Genomic DNA, 15,994 nt, shown 5'->3' on the forward strand with positions numbered 1-15,994 from the left:
GCTTTTAATCACTACTGGAAATAGATGAGACTGATTTAAGTGGAACTAAGGGACAGCACAGAAGAGACTGCATCATGAGTGATAAGGGTATCAAGAGTGTCAGTAAGGAAAGCAGCTGATACCCCCCAGCCATGGGAATGAATGGGAATGAAGGTAACATCCCTTCCTGTAGCTGAGAGAGTAGTTCTGGTGAGGACTTCATAGGAACACACCAAGCCTTCTGAAGGAGGCAGAGCTTGAAACAGAACCAGGAGCTGATAGAACGGAAAGAGCATCTCAAAGCAAAGGGAACAAGGTAAAAGATAATGGCTTTGGCAGCGCTGTTTGAGAAGATTAAGGAAAAAAAGCAAAAAAACCACAAACCAAAAAACCGCTGATGTGAAAGCCTCAAAGACATTACACTACATAAGAGGCCAGCAAGGAAGAACAGCATCAGTTACAGAGAGAGTATGAAAAAATAAGCTGCCCAAAAATGAAACCAGAACAAAACACCAATCAACCAAAACTTGCAGCAGCTTGAACACATGGAGTAGAACCTTCCAGATTTTCCACCACAATCTTTACTCTGCCTCCCTAAGGTTTTTGAAATCTCTTTTCTCCATTACCATTTTAGCTTTATTCTTTCTGAAGCCATTTGCCAGAAAGTGTTTGTCAGACAGTTGTTGGAACTACTACCCATTGATTCTGCAGAGCTGAACCTGCTTTCAGTGGTTCAGTACCTGCAGCTTGGGAGAAGTTCGTCCTTGCCACACAGCCTGAAAGCCTCACCACAGCCTTCTCAAAAACAAGCAAATAAATAAATAAAACCAACTCCATTCTGTTATTTCCACCATAGCTGTGTCTTCCATATGGATCTTCCTACTGAGCATCACTTCTTTGAACTTCACTGAGTTCTTTGGGAAGGACAGTCACTTACCAAGACCAGGCAGTGATGTTCAGGTCAGTGAGGCTGCACTAGTGACTGCCTCAAAAACTTGCACAAGCAAAGAAGATAGTTAACTTAGATTCAAGGCGAAGCTCTGAGAAGCTGTGCTTTTCACTTTTACAACATGCCATCACCTACAGTGTTAATGTACTGTTTAGGCTGTTGTCAATTAACAGCCTAAACAAGAAAACCCAAGGCCTAACAGTTCAAAGTTGTCTTTGCAGAGGTGACTTGAGCAATCACAAAGTCGTTAGCAAGTCTCCTAAAAACAGTTTTACATCAGTAAAATGTAAGCAGGTGTTTAGTCTAGATCTCTGCCAGCATCACAAAAAACCCTTACATCTGAACATGACAAGTTTGATTCTCCTGAACTGTTAACTTAAATTGGACGCGGTAAAACAGAGTAATTCTGACAGTTTAGAACCGAATCGGGATTAAGGATGGAGCAAAGCAGCTCTGAACAGATGTCACTCTACCAGAGGCCAGAACGAAGCTCCCGGGCTTCACACTGGAAAGCCACAGCCCGTGCAGCACCACTGCCATCATCTGGTGCAGCCCGTGCCTCGTGGTAAGGCATCACACAGAACAAAACACGTGCAAAAGAACAGATCGCAGAATGACAGGAATGACAGGACTGTAGGGGTTGGAAGGCACCTCCGGAGATCATCGAGTTCCATCATCCTGCCAAGGCAGGTTCCCTACAGCAGGTCACACAGGAAAGCGTCTAGGTGGGGCCTGGACAGGAATTAGTTCAGGAATTTTAAGTGGAAAAAAAAGCAAAAACAATCCACGACCATCTCTGTCTCAGCTCTTGCTTTGAGGCTTAATGTTCTGAAATCCATGCATCTTCAAGAACTGTCAGAGAAAATTCAAAATAAAACTCCACCTGGTTGCACAAAGAAAATTCCAAATCTAAAACACATTTGAAACAGAAGAGAGCTGACAGGTGTGTTGTAACTTAAGAGATTCATGAGGTTTTGTTTGTTTTTTAACATATGTTGAACGACTTTCTCCCCACACCACATTCTCTTCCCCCACATTTTTTATAATGCTGAGTTACATAGTGAGAAAAGATGTCTGGGAAAGTTATTAATGGTTTGGGGGACTGGGGATATGCACTGACAATAATTAATAGTATCTGCATTAAGTTACATTGTCCATAAATCCATTTTATTGTTTGCATTCTCTTCCATCCCATTTCCATCATTCTTTCGTGGCTTTGCATTATTCAATTGCTGGAACTTAACTGAACTGTTTCATTCATTCAGCATAGGAAGTTCCGCACAAATGTGCGCAAGAACTTCTTTAAGTGAGGTGACGGAGCACTGGAACAGGCTGCCCAGGGAGGTTGTAGAGTCTCCTCCTCTGGAGATATTCCAGACCCGCCTACTTGTGCGACATGGTGTAGGGAACCTGCTTTGGCAGGGGGGTTGGACTCAATCTCTGGAGGTCCCTTCCAATCCCTACGATTCTGTGATTTATCCAACTGTGGGTCTTTCACCCAAACACGCAGGCTCTCATCCAATGCAAGTAAAATAAAAGCTTTTCAAAATACTTCTCTCTCTCTTTGTGACAGAGAAAGCTCACTTCAATGCACAATTCACCTCGTACCTCTCAGACAGAGCTAGGTCAGAGAAAGCAATGAAAAAGTACAAGGAAAGAGGTTGTTGGGTCTTCTTGAAGATCTTCAGAAGCTGCCAGGCATGCCCTTGGGCAGTCTGCTCTATGCATCCCTGCTTAAGCAGGGGCTGAGCTGGGTGACCTGCAGAGGTCCCTGCCATTCTGGGGTATAGGGAGTATTGCATCACCTTGAAGCAATACTACTTCACAACCAAAAAAAACTGAGGAACTTAATAGAGGTACATACTGAGCTAACTATCCTTGCATCTAGATGGAGATTATTATTACACTGGCACTGAGAAAAAAAAATATTTCTTGTTTCTTGGGATAGCTTCTTATGTGCTCACCCATTGAGAAACCGTATGGTGCTATGACATAGACCAGTAACGTGAAGTCCCCCAGAGCCGAACAGTGTCTAATAGATCATGTCCTCATTCTTGCTTCACTCCCACCCGTAAGGCCATTCAATCAGCAGGAAACTCTTACCAATGGTTGTTACTGCAGAGATGGAGAAGAAGAAAGACCCACTGAAGTCCCACCTGTCAAGGCTAGTGGTGTTTCTTTGAATGGCTACGCCACTCTTGTAGGCTTCGATGATACTCTGCAAAGAGATAATAACATGAGATCCCACAGACTCCCTTTACGGCAACTTCATGTGACTGGCATTTCTAGCACTGGCTGGGAAAGTCACAAACTACAGTTATTTTGGACCATAACATTTCCCTTTTAATAGAAGATATCCTGTGCTCCGGAGACCAAAGAGTTGAGAGGTCAGGAAAGCCAAAAAACAGTGTACTGATTGTAAGAAACAAAAAAACCATCTACAGAACAACAGGAAGTTGCATGTGGTAGATCATATAAGTAAGTGTAAGAGAGACTGGAGGGCAAGGGATGCCTACAGAAAGCCCCAGTCAGAGCATTATTGATTGCCCTACAGCATATTAATAGGAAAACAAGTTGTTTCCAGATGGGATGTTCTGAAGGCAGAATCCCCAGAGCAGTAAATAAACATGCAACCTAAGTGATACATATTAGAACCTTTGCATACACTGCAGAGGAATATATGTGTTGTAATGTGTGACATGGAAACAATACAAAAATCACCAGCCTAATAGTTTTGGACAACTTGTCCTTACCCCATGGCTGTAAGTATGAATAAGTTAGATTTAGACTGGAACAGTATGATGCCCAATTTTATTCAGTCCACCTGTAAAAGACTCAGATTCCACTATGGTGAAATGTATAGAATTAAGGTAAAAGCAGGCTATCAGACATTTTAGCAGTGCCCACATCTAATTATGTTTTCTTATGCCAATAAAGTCAAAGATATTCAACTGCATTGTGAAGAAAACTATATTAGTCACAGCACGTACACTAAGCATTTCACACCCACTGGCCAAGAAAATCCTTGAGAGCCAATTATCCTTGAATGCAAAGTGTAGTCAGGAGTAGATAAAATTCATCACTTCTGAGGAAGACATGCAGATTTCGAATAACACCATCCCTATACCATGTATAAAACTGCAGATAAAGCATCTATCAGTGATAATATCATTGATTATCATAATAACAGAATCATTCTCAGGTTAGATTTGCATCAGTAATTGGCTTTATAAAGTTGTAGTTTATATATCCATCAAGAAAACCAGTGCTTCTAGTCTGCAAAGCACAGAAGCTTTGTTCTTTCTTCTTTGTTCTTCTTTGTTCTTTATTGGTGAAAGTATGCTATAAGTGATTTCTGAAATTACACATGGCTATGAATTACAAGCAGTTTACAGAGACCCAGTCAGCATCTTTACATGGACCATTATCTCTTTCTCTGCAGTTACCAGTTCTCACACAAAAGCAAGAAACAGCTCTAAGATCATGGGTGATTACAACTGTTCAGTTTCTTGTTCTCAAATCATAGAGAACTAAAGTGATGCAATGATGTGAAATCAAGCATTTAATGCCTTGGTTCCTGTGGCTTACCACTTCCTGTGATGTGACATCCTGCAAGAACATCTACTGCTGATTTCTGCCTTCCGTGTCAAGAAACTTCCGTTTGTTTGCGCAAATTGGGTCACAGTTTTTTACTAACCTCTCTAGTTCTTAAGCTTATGGCTTTAAAAACTTGATACTGTGTAATGGTGTCAATTGCTGAGTTCGTATCAATAGGACATCAAGCAGGAGAATAGAAAATTCACTGTATGCAAAGGGTTTTTTAAAGTTTATCTGAGAGCAGGACTGTTGACATTTCCAGCAGCTATGTGCTGGAATATGCGTCTTCAAGACAAAATATGTAGGACTGCTGAGATCACAAGCTACACAAGAAAAATGTGAGAGAATAACAGGCCTTTTATCTTCAAATTTACACCCTAGTTTCATGAGTAGAGGGTGTCTCACGGGTAGAGGGTGCATGTGGGGAGAAAACAACAGATTTGTCACCCATCGAAGATTCCAATGTCTCCCTTGACATTTCAAGAATTATTTTATACTCTTGGGGACCACATTTCCTGACTGCAGTGTTTTGAAACATTTTCAGGTCATTGTGTTAACTTCCCCTGACGTGATGCTGCTACCAGGAAACATGGCACTTAAGAGGCTGCAGGTAGGCTCAAGTGCTTGCACTGAATGGCCCACATTCAGCTCAGAAGGAAGGTAACACAACTCATTCACTGACAAAGAGCAGACACTGAGCTTTCTGTATGCCTGGTGCTTCTGGAAATGAGACACCTCACATATTTACAGGAGGTCTTCAAGGATGCCTTCAGCTGTAAGTGTCTGGCTACATCTTTTGTCTTTCCCTGTTAGATCGTGCTATCAAACACCCAGATAACATGATAAGCTGTGAGGATCACTGTGCTTGTACAATCTGATATCAGAATGTCTGAATACTCACACAAACCAGACTCACCTGAATAAACTGTCTCTCCTGTCAGAAACCTGAAGTTCATCACTTATAGAAAGAGCTACTGATGCAATCCTTTAAGTGGAGGGATTCTTAGAGGGTGGAAATAAGGATACTTATAATACCCGGAATCAACATCAGAAGCACAGCAGCAATGATCAAAAATTAAAGATTAATTTTTCCGAGCACAGTGAAAGTGACGGAGCTTGACTTCCTACAGGTGTGCCAATAAAGGCATATTCATGAAAGGAATCCATAAATAGCTGTTAATATGCAGAAATTACTTCTGGCACACTAAGTTATCAGACTACAAAATCCTAGAAGATGAGAGAGTACTTAGGGAAATGTATCATAACTTAATAAACTTCTCTAGACATCTACTTTTGGTTAGTGCTCTTTTCATAAGAAAAATTAGAAGTGGTTCATCATTTTGATAGAACACATTGGAGATACCCAGCTAAGAAATAGTTAGGGCAACTGAATCCTCTCTGGTTTTCCTAGTGAAAAACTACCGACTCCACTCTGATGCTATATTTTTTAAGCAAACAAAAATACAGAAGTACAGGTTGGTGGGTTCAAAACTTATGAAAGAACTGAAACATATACATAAGGTCACATCTGCTTTGTTCCTTTGGCATGGCTTTGAGAACTGTAGACGTTTTTTACTTTTCTTTATATTTACATTAATTTGGGGGGAACGTGGGGGGTGGAATCCTAAGGGTTTTCTGTTTTCTCTTAATTAGGTTCTTCTGAGACCTGATGGATTCCAAGGTAAAGTCCCAAATCCAGTTTTTCAAAAGTGGATATCTGTCTGATCTAACACATCAGTTAGTATCACCAACTGCTCAACCACAATATCGAACTTGTGAAATCTGGGCTTGCTATTTTGGGAACTTGAAATGTCACATGTCTAATTCAGAAGTACAAGAAGGAAGTAGCAGGTGGTTAAAATAGGAAAAAAACACCCAGGACTCAGTTCTGCTTTGGTTTCCACTAGCAGAAAAGCTAAATAACATAGGAATTTTACTTCTCTGTACTTATTTTCTCCTCTAAAATAATCATAATAATTTATGGGTCACAGAGACTACTGCAAATATTCTGCTAACCATGCACATAACATTTTGAGCCTTCTATAGAAGTCTCTGTGGAGCTAATTGCTATAGGATCTTTAAATTAGGATCTTCTTGATTAGCAGGGCTTCGTGAGTCAATGAAAATTCATCTGGAAGCTGACACATTTTTTCCATCAGTGAGGCTGCTCTGTTTCTTGACAGTTCCATGCAAAACCAAACTCCATCATCAAATATTATGATAGTTGATGGTTAGAAAAAAAAAAAAAACATGACGTCCATTCACAGTAGTCCATTTAAATGCAGATGCCTGCCTGACTAACTCTGTGATAAAACACGGTTCAGAACACTTACATGCAGTCTCCCACTTGGTTTCGCTCAGCTCTGAAGTTTTTACTTACAAACATAACAAACTAATGCTTGCAAGCGCATGCTTTTTGTTAGATTGATCACTATATCCTGGTGCAAATCAAAGCCTATCTTTGTGTGTCCTGCCAGAAATCCCCTCCTTTGATTCTCACTAGGAACTCCACGAGGAAGCTATGGATTTCTACCACAACGCAAACTTATGTTAGGATGACAATAACTTTCCTCATTGCAGTTAAACAAATACAAATTAAAATAAAATAAAACCACTGCCACAGCCTGACTGCCTTTAAGCCCTATTCAGCTCCAGGGCTGTACTTCCACAAATGATTAACAATGAATGTGTCTCACTCCACCTGTGAAACCATTCCATACAGCTTTGTCTTAACAAACCCAACACAGCTACAGTCATAGCAAAAATTAAACCATCTGTCTCGTTTACACTTCTAAAAGACCTTTTCTGCTCTTAAAGAGAAAAAAAAAAAAAAAAAAAGGAAGAGAGGAATGAGACAGCCTATTTAAGTATCTCCAGCAGATTAATGCACATAGTCTAGAGTTCACTTTTCTTTTGATATGTCTGTGTTACAACTTTTTCCTCCCTTGAGAAATGTAGGTTTATTCTTTTTCAATTTGCTGTGGACTCACTCTTACTTTCAGCTGCACCCTAAGCCATTGTTGCCCACCACCCCATTGCTCACAGTGTATGCTGTGTTATGAGTTCTGGACAACTTCCAGCTTTCTTAGCTAGTGTAATTCTCTTTTCTAAAATCTCATATCACAGGTTGGCTCCTCTACCAGCAGCAGCAACTTATGGCTGCAGCTTGGCTTCTCATTACCAAGTGCTGCCAAAGGGAGAAACATTATTTACTCTACCCTTCTTAACACCAACAGTAAACTTCATCCTTCAGCCCTGCGCTAAGTCACAACTACAGGTGAACTTGGTAAAGCTTTCAGAAAAGGCGTGTAAAACCAGCAACAAGGAACGAACACATGTGTATATGTGAACGGGGACACCGTCTTCCTTGCAATTTTTACTTTCTCTGGAAGACTATATTTCTCATCTCTACACAGAAAAACAAACAAACAAAAACAATAAACAAGCATAAAGTTTAGAGCAAGAAAATAAAGTTTCTATAAATTATTAATTAGATTATTATGAATTTAACCTCCATTATAATAACAAGATATAAAGTAACACAGGGGAACATGGTGGTAGGACCTTGTCCCCTTGTCCTACCAAGGGGAAGTGATTTCAAACTTAAAGAAGGTAAATTTCAGTTGGATATAAGGAAAAAGTCTTTTACAGTGAGGGTGGTAAGGCACTGGCACAGGTTGCCCTGAGAAATAGTGGATGCCCCATCCCTGGAGACACTCAAGGTCAGGCTGAACAGGACTCTGAGCACCTGATGGAGCTGTAGGTGCCCCTGTTCACTGCAGGGGAGTTGGACCAGATAGCCTTTAAACAGCCTTTAAATAGTCCCTTCAACACTAAGGATTCTATGATTCTAACATAATGCCACAGAAGATTAAGACCATTCCAAGCATATCTACAAGAACTTCTGGCTTCTCCTGAATCATGCTCTGTCTCTTATTTCAGGATAACAGAGAGACAAATCACTTTTTACTGAAGAAGAGTACTGCAAAAGGAGTCAGGAGAATGACCTTTTCATGAACTACAGTTCCAGTCACTGCATTTGCCCTTGTGATGCTGAACTATGGCATTTCGGCCAGAGTTCATAGCAAATGAGATACAGCGTAAGAAACTTCATCCCCAAGCCTAGCTGAAGCTTATACATTCATACAAACCAGCTTCTTCAGGGAGCATATGGCCTCTCGAAAATTGTAATTGAAACAATGCTTTTTAATTACAAGTGTAATTGAAACAATGCAAACAGTTCCTCACCTTCACAGTCTATCAATGAGGTAAACAAGGTATTTCCAAGGCACCAAACTACCATTCAGAGCAATGATGAAATATCATCACACAATCTTTGTGCTCTGGAAATTCTATGTAATGTTTCTATATAAACACCCATTCACATTTCATAGAATTCTAGCTGCAATCAGAAGAAAACAATGTTAATCTTGATCTCAGATTGTGAGAACAAGGGTCAGTTAACTTCAAAATAATTTCATAAAAGATTATGCATTGCACCACTCCCAGGCATGAACTCTGATTCCCTGTCCTCTCCCAGAGTAGAAGCTTACTTGAACACAAACTGAAAGAAGAGCAGGCACAAGATTCATTATGGATGCTGGATTTCTGAGTTTTCTTAACTTCATGTCTTTCAGATAACCTGATCAAATAATTACTCCCCCCCAAACAAACAACACATGAAGAACAAAAATCCCAAAGAAATAGATGCAGTTTTGCTCATGTAATTGGTGTTAGTTCTGCTGAATTAAATGAGCTCTATCAGCAGAAGCACTTTTACTGCTGCAGCAGGGTCTGCACATTCTCTTAGTAACTGTTGATCAGAAAGAATCGTGGGTATGTTAATTTCTCTCAAATATGGATCTGTGGAAAAGTTGCTGGCTATAATTTAACCCAAGTATAATAGATATTGATAACACGTTAGAAAAAGCAGTTATAGCTGATCAACTCTATTTCACCTGTGACACGCTGATGGATATTCTGACTGAAGTGGGTCCTATACAGATATATCACTGCTCCACAACACAGCCAGTGCTGTTGCAATAAGTCTCTTAGCAACAACAGGGATCTCTGATGCTCACCCCGTAACAGTCAACTTCCGCTGCATCACCTGTGTGCAAGATGACTTTATTAAACTACATTTGCAGGGCTGTATTTCCTGACAGCTGGAAAAATCTCTGTCAGTTTAATGTCAGTGCAAGCCAAAGTATAGATGAGGATCTCTCAGTCACACAGGAACTACTTATCTTGTCGTCATTAATCTGGTGGCTCCAGCTGTTGACTCTGGAGATAACAGTATCTATACCCACCTATAGGCTTTTAGTTCATGACCTGCCCCTTAGTATTAGGTCTTTTACACTACACCTTAAATCTTGCTAGATGAAAAAGTATTTATTTTCATTAAGCTCAGCTTTGATTTTCTTTTTCCCAGTTTATTTAAACAACATGGTTTAAGTAACTTTTTGCATCTAAAGTGTTAGAAAGCATATAGAACAATATAATAAATACTGGAAACAGCTGTGTTAAGTGATTAGTTAGAGAAAGAAAGAAAAGATGCACAAAAAGGACATTATAATAACAGCCCAACACAGAAAATGCAGCATTGCAAGTCTGGCCATATGGACAATCTTCTAACTAAAGAAATGCTGAAAAGCAGAGCAACTCTAATTAAATCTGTATCTGCAGCCAATGACAAAAACACCAAGTTTGGAGGACAGCTCAGCTGCACCAGAGCTACCTATTCTTCACCAAAGCAGTAAAACAGGGACTTATATTCTAGAAGGGGTGGAAGAGTCACTATGGAATCATAGAATGGCCTGGGGTGAAAAGGAGCTCAAAGATCATCTAGTTTGAACCCCCCTGCTATATGCACAGACACCAACCACCAGACCAGGCTGCCTAGAGCCACATCCAGCCTGGCCTTGAATGTCTCCAGGGATGGGGCATCCACAGCCTCCTTGGGCAACCTGTTCTAATGTGTCACCACCCCCTGTGTGAAAAACTTCCTCCTAATATCTAACCTAAACTCCCCTGTCTCAGTTTAAGACCATTCCCCCTTGTCCTATCACTATCCACTCTCATAAACAGCCATCCCCCCTCCTGTTTATACACTTCCTTCAAGTATTGGAAGGCCACAATGAGATCTCCCCAGAGCCTTCTCTTTTCCAAGCGAAATGAGCCCAGTGTCTTCAACCTTTCTTCACAGGAGAGAAGATGTTCAAGAAACGTAAATTCAAGACATTCAAGAAATGTGAATGTGGCACTGGGAGACACGGTTAGTGGGCATGGTGGTGATGGGTGTGCAGTTGGACTGGACAATCTTAGAGGTTTTTCCAGTCTTAATGATTCTATGGGTCTGAGTGCATCAAGCTGAATGTCTAGGACCAATCCCACACCTCAGCTATAAGTGATGTTACCATAAAAAAAAGTGCCTTCTTTGTATGCAGCTTTACTCGCTGGATGCTACTGGAAAGGTTATTACGTGTGGAACTAGCATCACTTTCACCTGGACCAAGACTCTTAGGTACTTCCCTCCCTCCCAATCGAGTCCAGTTACTCTCAGTACAGTGAAGAACAGTAATCACCTGAAATCTGCCACATGGCATCTGTTTCAGCTTTCTGCAAAATTCAGAGCTTCCTTTGATGTGACCTCACACTTTAAAACAAAGATTATTGTATTTATAACAAACCAGATACCACCCACTCTATACGTTGCCTAGCGGCTTCTCAGGAGCTGTTGATCCTGTTCTTTCTGAACAACTGACTTCATTACAGACTTCATTTAAGTGTCACAAAAATGGCTAAGGGACAGACAGGTCAACAAACCCCAACACACCTTCCCTGAGTAGATGTTAAGTTACTGGATGCACAACAGTTGTCCCTTACTCTGTTCCAGCCATAAATAATGAAAGTCAAGAAAAATGCAAATCAATCTTCCCTACACACAGGTAGTAACACACAAGCGTGCATTTTTGTGTGGTTATATATGAAACATATATATGCGCTACCCTCTGTTACATAGAAAAAATGCAGAACTATAGAATCCAGCAGGGATAGAGCCAGCCAGAAAAACAGCTGTGGGAAGCAGGGCCCCACAGCTACAGAAGTCACACACTGAGCTAACACATTTTCCCTCTGTTTGTTGTTGGTCTGCTATCACCAACTCTTTCTGGTTTTTGTTTTCCTAATTAGGCAACTGTTTCTGACCCAGAAAGATGTGAGCCATGGAAGTCACAGGACAAGAACTCACTGTCTAGCTCTCCTTATGTGGTTTGGTTGCCTTCACCTTTCCTCCTGCCCATCCTCACAGCACACTCTTCTGTCAGCTCCTCAAAACAGGAGCTCTCTGTTTAGGCAAGGGCTGGAAGAGTGGATTGCCAATTGTGGATGGTAACTAGGAACTAAGTGATAAACAGGTTGTAAAATGGTATTTGCACATTGCTTTGGCAAACTGGGATTTTATTCTATATTGGCTCCTATGCACTTTAAAGTAAACCTAGATTTCAGAATTGTCCAGAAGGCTAAAAGAAAATTGGTTTGACGTTGCAAACAGTTCATTGTTATTAAATTTTACTCAGTGCTTTATGCTTCCACACTCTTTGTATGCCTTCTCTATTGGCAAATAATCATCAGTGTACCTAAAATACGTTTGTTATCTGAAGAGGGCTAGTAATGATGTTGCCTGTATTAAACTGTGCATTAAGCAATTTACTGCACACAAAAAGTCTCATTTTTTGAGCACATTAAAAGTAAATAAACAGTTCCATACAGGAAATGAAATAAGAGTGCAGGAAAATAGGCAATTCTGTGGATTATCTGTTTAAGATTAATCTCTCACTGTGAAAGTTATTAAAAATAACACATGAAGCCATTCAAACAGGGTATGGTTTCTTAAAATACAAAGGCATGCACAGATGCTAAAATAAAACCAAACTTCCTTTTATCTTCCTCATCCAGATTGCTTAGGTCATAATTAAATACTGACTTGACATGTTAAAGCAATGGGTCATCTAAAGGGATTCGCTGGTTCTCCTTCTTGGTACTGTCTGGTAGTCACATGAGAATTAGTAGGAGTCATCCTGCAGGGAAACATCCACGAGAACCCCATTAAAAGGATCTTGCTGCCTATTCAGTTGTAGTTGCCTTCTCCCTACTACCATCACCATGTTGCTGTCATTCACCAAGGGAAGCCCCCAGTGGTCCCAGAGTAGGCCCATACTCATTGCTCCGTGTGCTAGCACTGAACTAAAGCCAACTTCCAGCCACCTCTATGGAATGCCAGGCTGGTCTGCTCTGATGTATTTATCACTTCCTTCTGACAGGTATTTCAAAAGACTATTTACCTCCCACACTTGGGGGTGTACACAACACAATACAAACAATAGGAGTAGATACCATGGTAGCTTTCAAGGGACCAACCTTATAGGACCAACTGACTGCTTGAGAGAATTTGCCATTCAGAAAGTCAAGGGAGGAGACATAGGTATCAGCACAGTTTCGTCTGCTGGGGCATTAGTGAAATTCCCAACAAAGTTATCTATTGGATGGCTTTCTCTTATTTTTCATTTCTCTCTGCTGGGAGGAAAGGGGGGAAAAGTGTAAATAGTTATATTTCAGGATTTAGGTCCTTTGAGCTCTGATGACCAGCCACAATGATTCCAGCCACCAACAAGCATTGCTTACACCCTCCTCTTGATCTTTTTTTTCCACTAGCTCCTATCTGAGGTAGAGAGAGACCAAAATTAGCAGTACACGACCAACCACCAGCACATCCAAAACTGGAATAGTTTGTGTAAATGTTCAGCACCCTTCAACCTTATATTTAGGAGGTGGCAAAAAACATCTATCCCCTTTTGTACATTTCTGCATCATAAAATATAGCTACTTCAGTAAGATTGCAGTTTGGTCCACTTTTATGTGCTGTAGCCTCCCTGCACATGTTCTCAGAAGTTTTCCTAATGCAACTCAGGTGGCTCCTTATCAGGATTTTTCCATTTCCTCTTAATTAAGGAACAGAAGATCAGAAGAAAAAAAATATCAAAAACTAATTAAAACAACGAATTAAATGTACCGCACCACAGCCATTGGAATTCCTCCCTTATAAGATGCCAGAGCCTACACCTATTTCATACTTGACTAATTCAACAGCGAACCAGACCTCCCTGCCATTCATCCCACGGACCCGCCACCTACAACCAGCGAACGCCGCAACTCCTGCGAGGACAGCGGCGACGGGGGAGAAGCCCTTATACGAGCTGATGCTCGGGCAGCCCGGAGCTCACCTGGATGAGCCTCTGCAGGGCGGGCCCCTGCAGGCAGGTGTGGTTGGCGAGCAGCTCCCAGCGCTGCTGGAGGAGCCGCCGTGCCGCCCGCACCTCGGCCGGCCTTTCCAGCGCCTGCAGCACGCCGGCCCCCAGCCCCACGTAACCTACGTAAGCCAGCAGCAGCACCGGCACCCCCCAGCGCCTCCGCCGCCCCGCCACCACCCCCATGACTACCGCCGCCACCGTCGCCAGCGGAGCAGAAGAAGCCGGGGCGGAAGGAGGCAGAGCCCGGCCGGCCCCTCCCCGGCCCCCGCCCTCCCCCGGCGCCGAACGGAGCCGGGAGGGATGCAGCTGCTCGGGTTCTGCCGCCGGTAGCTGCGCCGCTCCAGTACTGCTGGCTGTGGGTCTGTTGTCATCCTTCGGCACAGCTTCTGAGTCAGTTTTAAAGGCAGTAAATGGATTTTTCCGATAACGACTCTTTCGTATAAGCCGTTGGAAACGCTCCAGTGTATAGATCGGATGTAAAGGTGAACAGGAGAGGAAGGAATTCGTGCGGTAGTCCTTTCATTGCTTTCCTTTGAGCACCTTCATGCAGGTACTCCCCCGTTTGAGCCCTTATTTTCTTGCACAGGACAACATCAAAAGAGCCACTCAGTTCTTGCACGGATAGTGACAACCAACCAAGTTGTCATGGGTGTACAGAAAGTTTGCGGTTTGCATATTTTATTGCAGAAAATGAAATAAAGGGGAACAAAACCTCTAAACTTCTGAGCAGGAAAGTTCTCACACTGCTCTGTGATTTTATTGCCACGGTAGTGTTTCATAAAAACATAGAATCATTATGGTTGGAAAAGACCTCTAAGATCATTTCGTCCAGCCTTGAGCTCATCCCACTATGCCCACTGGCTATGTTCATTCATGCCACATCCACACGACTGTTGAACACCTCCAGGGATGGTGACTGCACCACATCCCCGGGCAGCCCATACCAGCACCTCACTGCTCCTAATTTTTCCTAATACCCAGCCTGAATTTCCTCGACACAACTTAAGGTCATTACCTCTTGTTCTATCACTGTTAAGAGGCTGATCCCCACCTTGCCACAACCTCCCTTCAGGCAACTGTAGACAGAGATAAGGTCTCCCCTGAGCCTCCTCTTTTCTGAACTGAACAATCCTAGACAGTGCTCAAACATGTATTGCAGCACTGGAACAGGTCTGCTAAAGTGTTGATGTTTTCTGGGGGATGCTTTGGTCTGTGTATCATAAGCTCACGGTCTTTCTGATAAGATTCAGAATTGCACATGCAAGGTTCTGCCAGCATAAGACTGACAAAGTTTCACTGGTAAAACTCTGTAAGATGTACCAATTCCTGCTCAGGATATGTCATCAACACAGCCTAAAAACAAACAAGCAAAAAACCAAAATGCTGCTTAACTTTGCCTTTTCAACGTCTTCATTACTGAATGATGCATAAACTGAAAAAAAAACAAAAAAAAACAAAAAAAATCCCACAAATAATACACCAGAGAAAGAAAAGATATAAAGAAACTGAAAAGCAGATATACTGTTTTCCTTCTTTCAAGATACAGAAGTAGAGCATTTTCACATTATAACCACATTAAAATCAGTTTGTATAAAGCACACTACTACGTAGAACATATCTGACTAACGTTTACACTCAAATATTGTAAAACAAATTACAGGCGAGGCTCAGGGTTTGCAGCTGTAGGACTGCATGAAAACCCAGGGCATCGGGCATGTGTTTGCTAGAAGGGATCTGGGGAGGAAGAGATTAAAATTCACAGTATATCTTGGAAGAATGACATAACGTTTGAACACAATGTCTGGTTAATTTTCATGACTATTCTCAGGAATGTCACTTTGCAATTAGTAAATGTATTGTACAGGGGTTGCTCCAAAAGTAATGCCTCTTATTTTTTTGTGTTGGCCCACAGCATCAGGGACAGATGTTGGTAATATGGCAGAAAAAAGTTGAACCTTCCCACCAATATCCCATAACATGTTGTTGCCATGTGACAGATGGCAGCAGAGGCACAGTCTGACACAAAGGCATCTGACATGAAAGTGTGTATGAAGCAAAGGTGTGTCTGAATTCCTCAGTGTGGAATGACATGAAATGACACCCACTGGCATCTTCTGATACTTGATGAACATTTCTGGAGACCAAACAGAGGATGTGAGCG

General features: G+C 41.8%; 1 protein-coding gene across 1 annotated transcript in view; it reads right to left on the reverse strand.

Moving 5' to 3' along the window:
• KCNK17 (potassium two pore domain channel subfamily K member 17) overlaps positions 1–14,204 on the reverse strand; it is a 29,055-nt gene extending 14,851 nt beyond the window's left edge. The window contains 3 exon segments of the mRNA XM_042885890.1: positions 3,032–3,146; positions 13,807–14,111; positions 14,114–14,204. Coding sequence (XP_042741824.1) covers positions 3,032–3,146; positions 13,807–14,111; positions 14,114–14,204 — 511 coding nt within the window.
• Between the last annotated feature and the right edge of the window lie 1,790 nt (positions 14,205–15,994).

Source organism: Lagopus leucura, unplaced genomic scaffold, assembly GCF_019238085.1.
Source record: "Lagopus leucura isolate 7727_CA_CO unplaced genomic scaffold, USGS_WTPT01 Super-Scaffold_73, whole genome shotgun sequence".
In the NCBI taxonomy this organism is placed as follows: domain Eukaryota; kingdom Metazoa; phylum Chordata; class Aves; order Galliformes; family Phasianidae; genus Lagopus; species Lagopus leucura.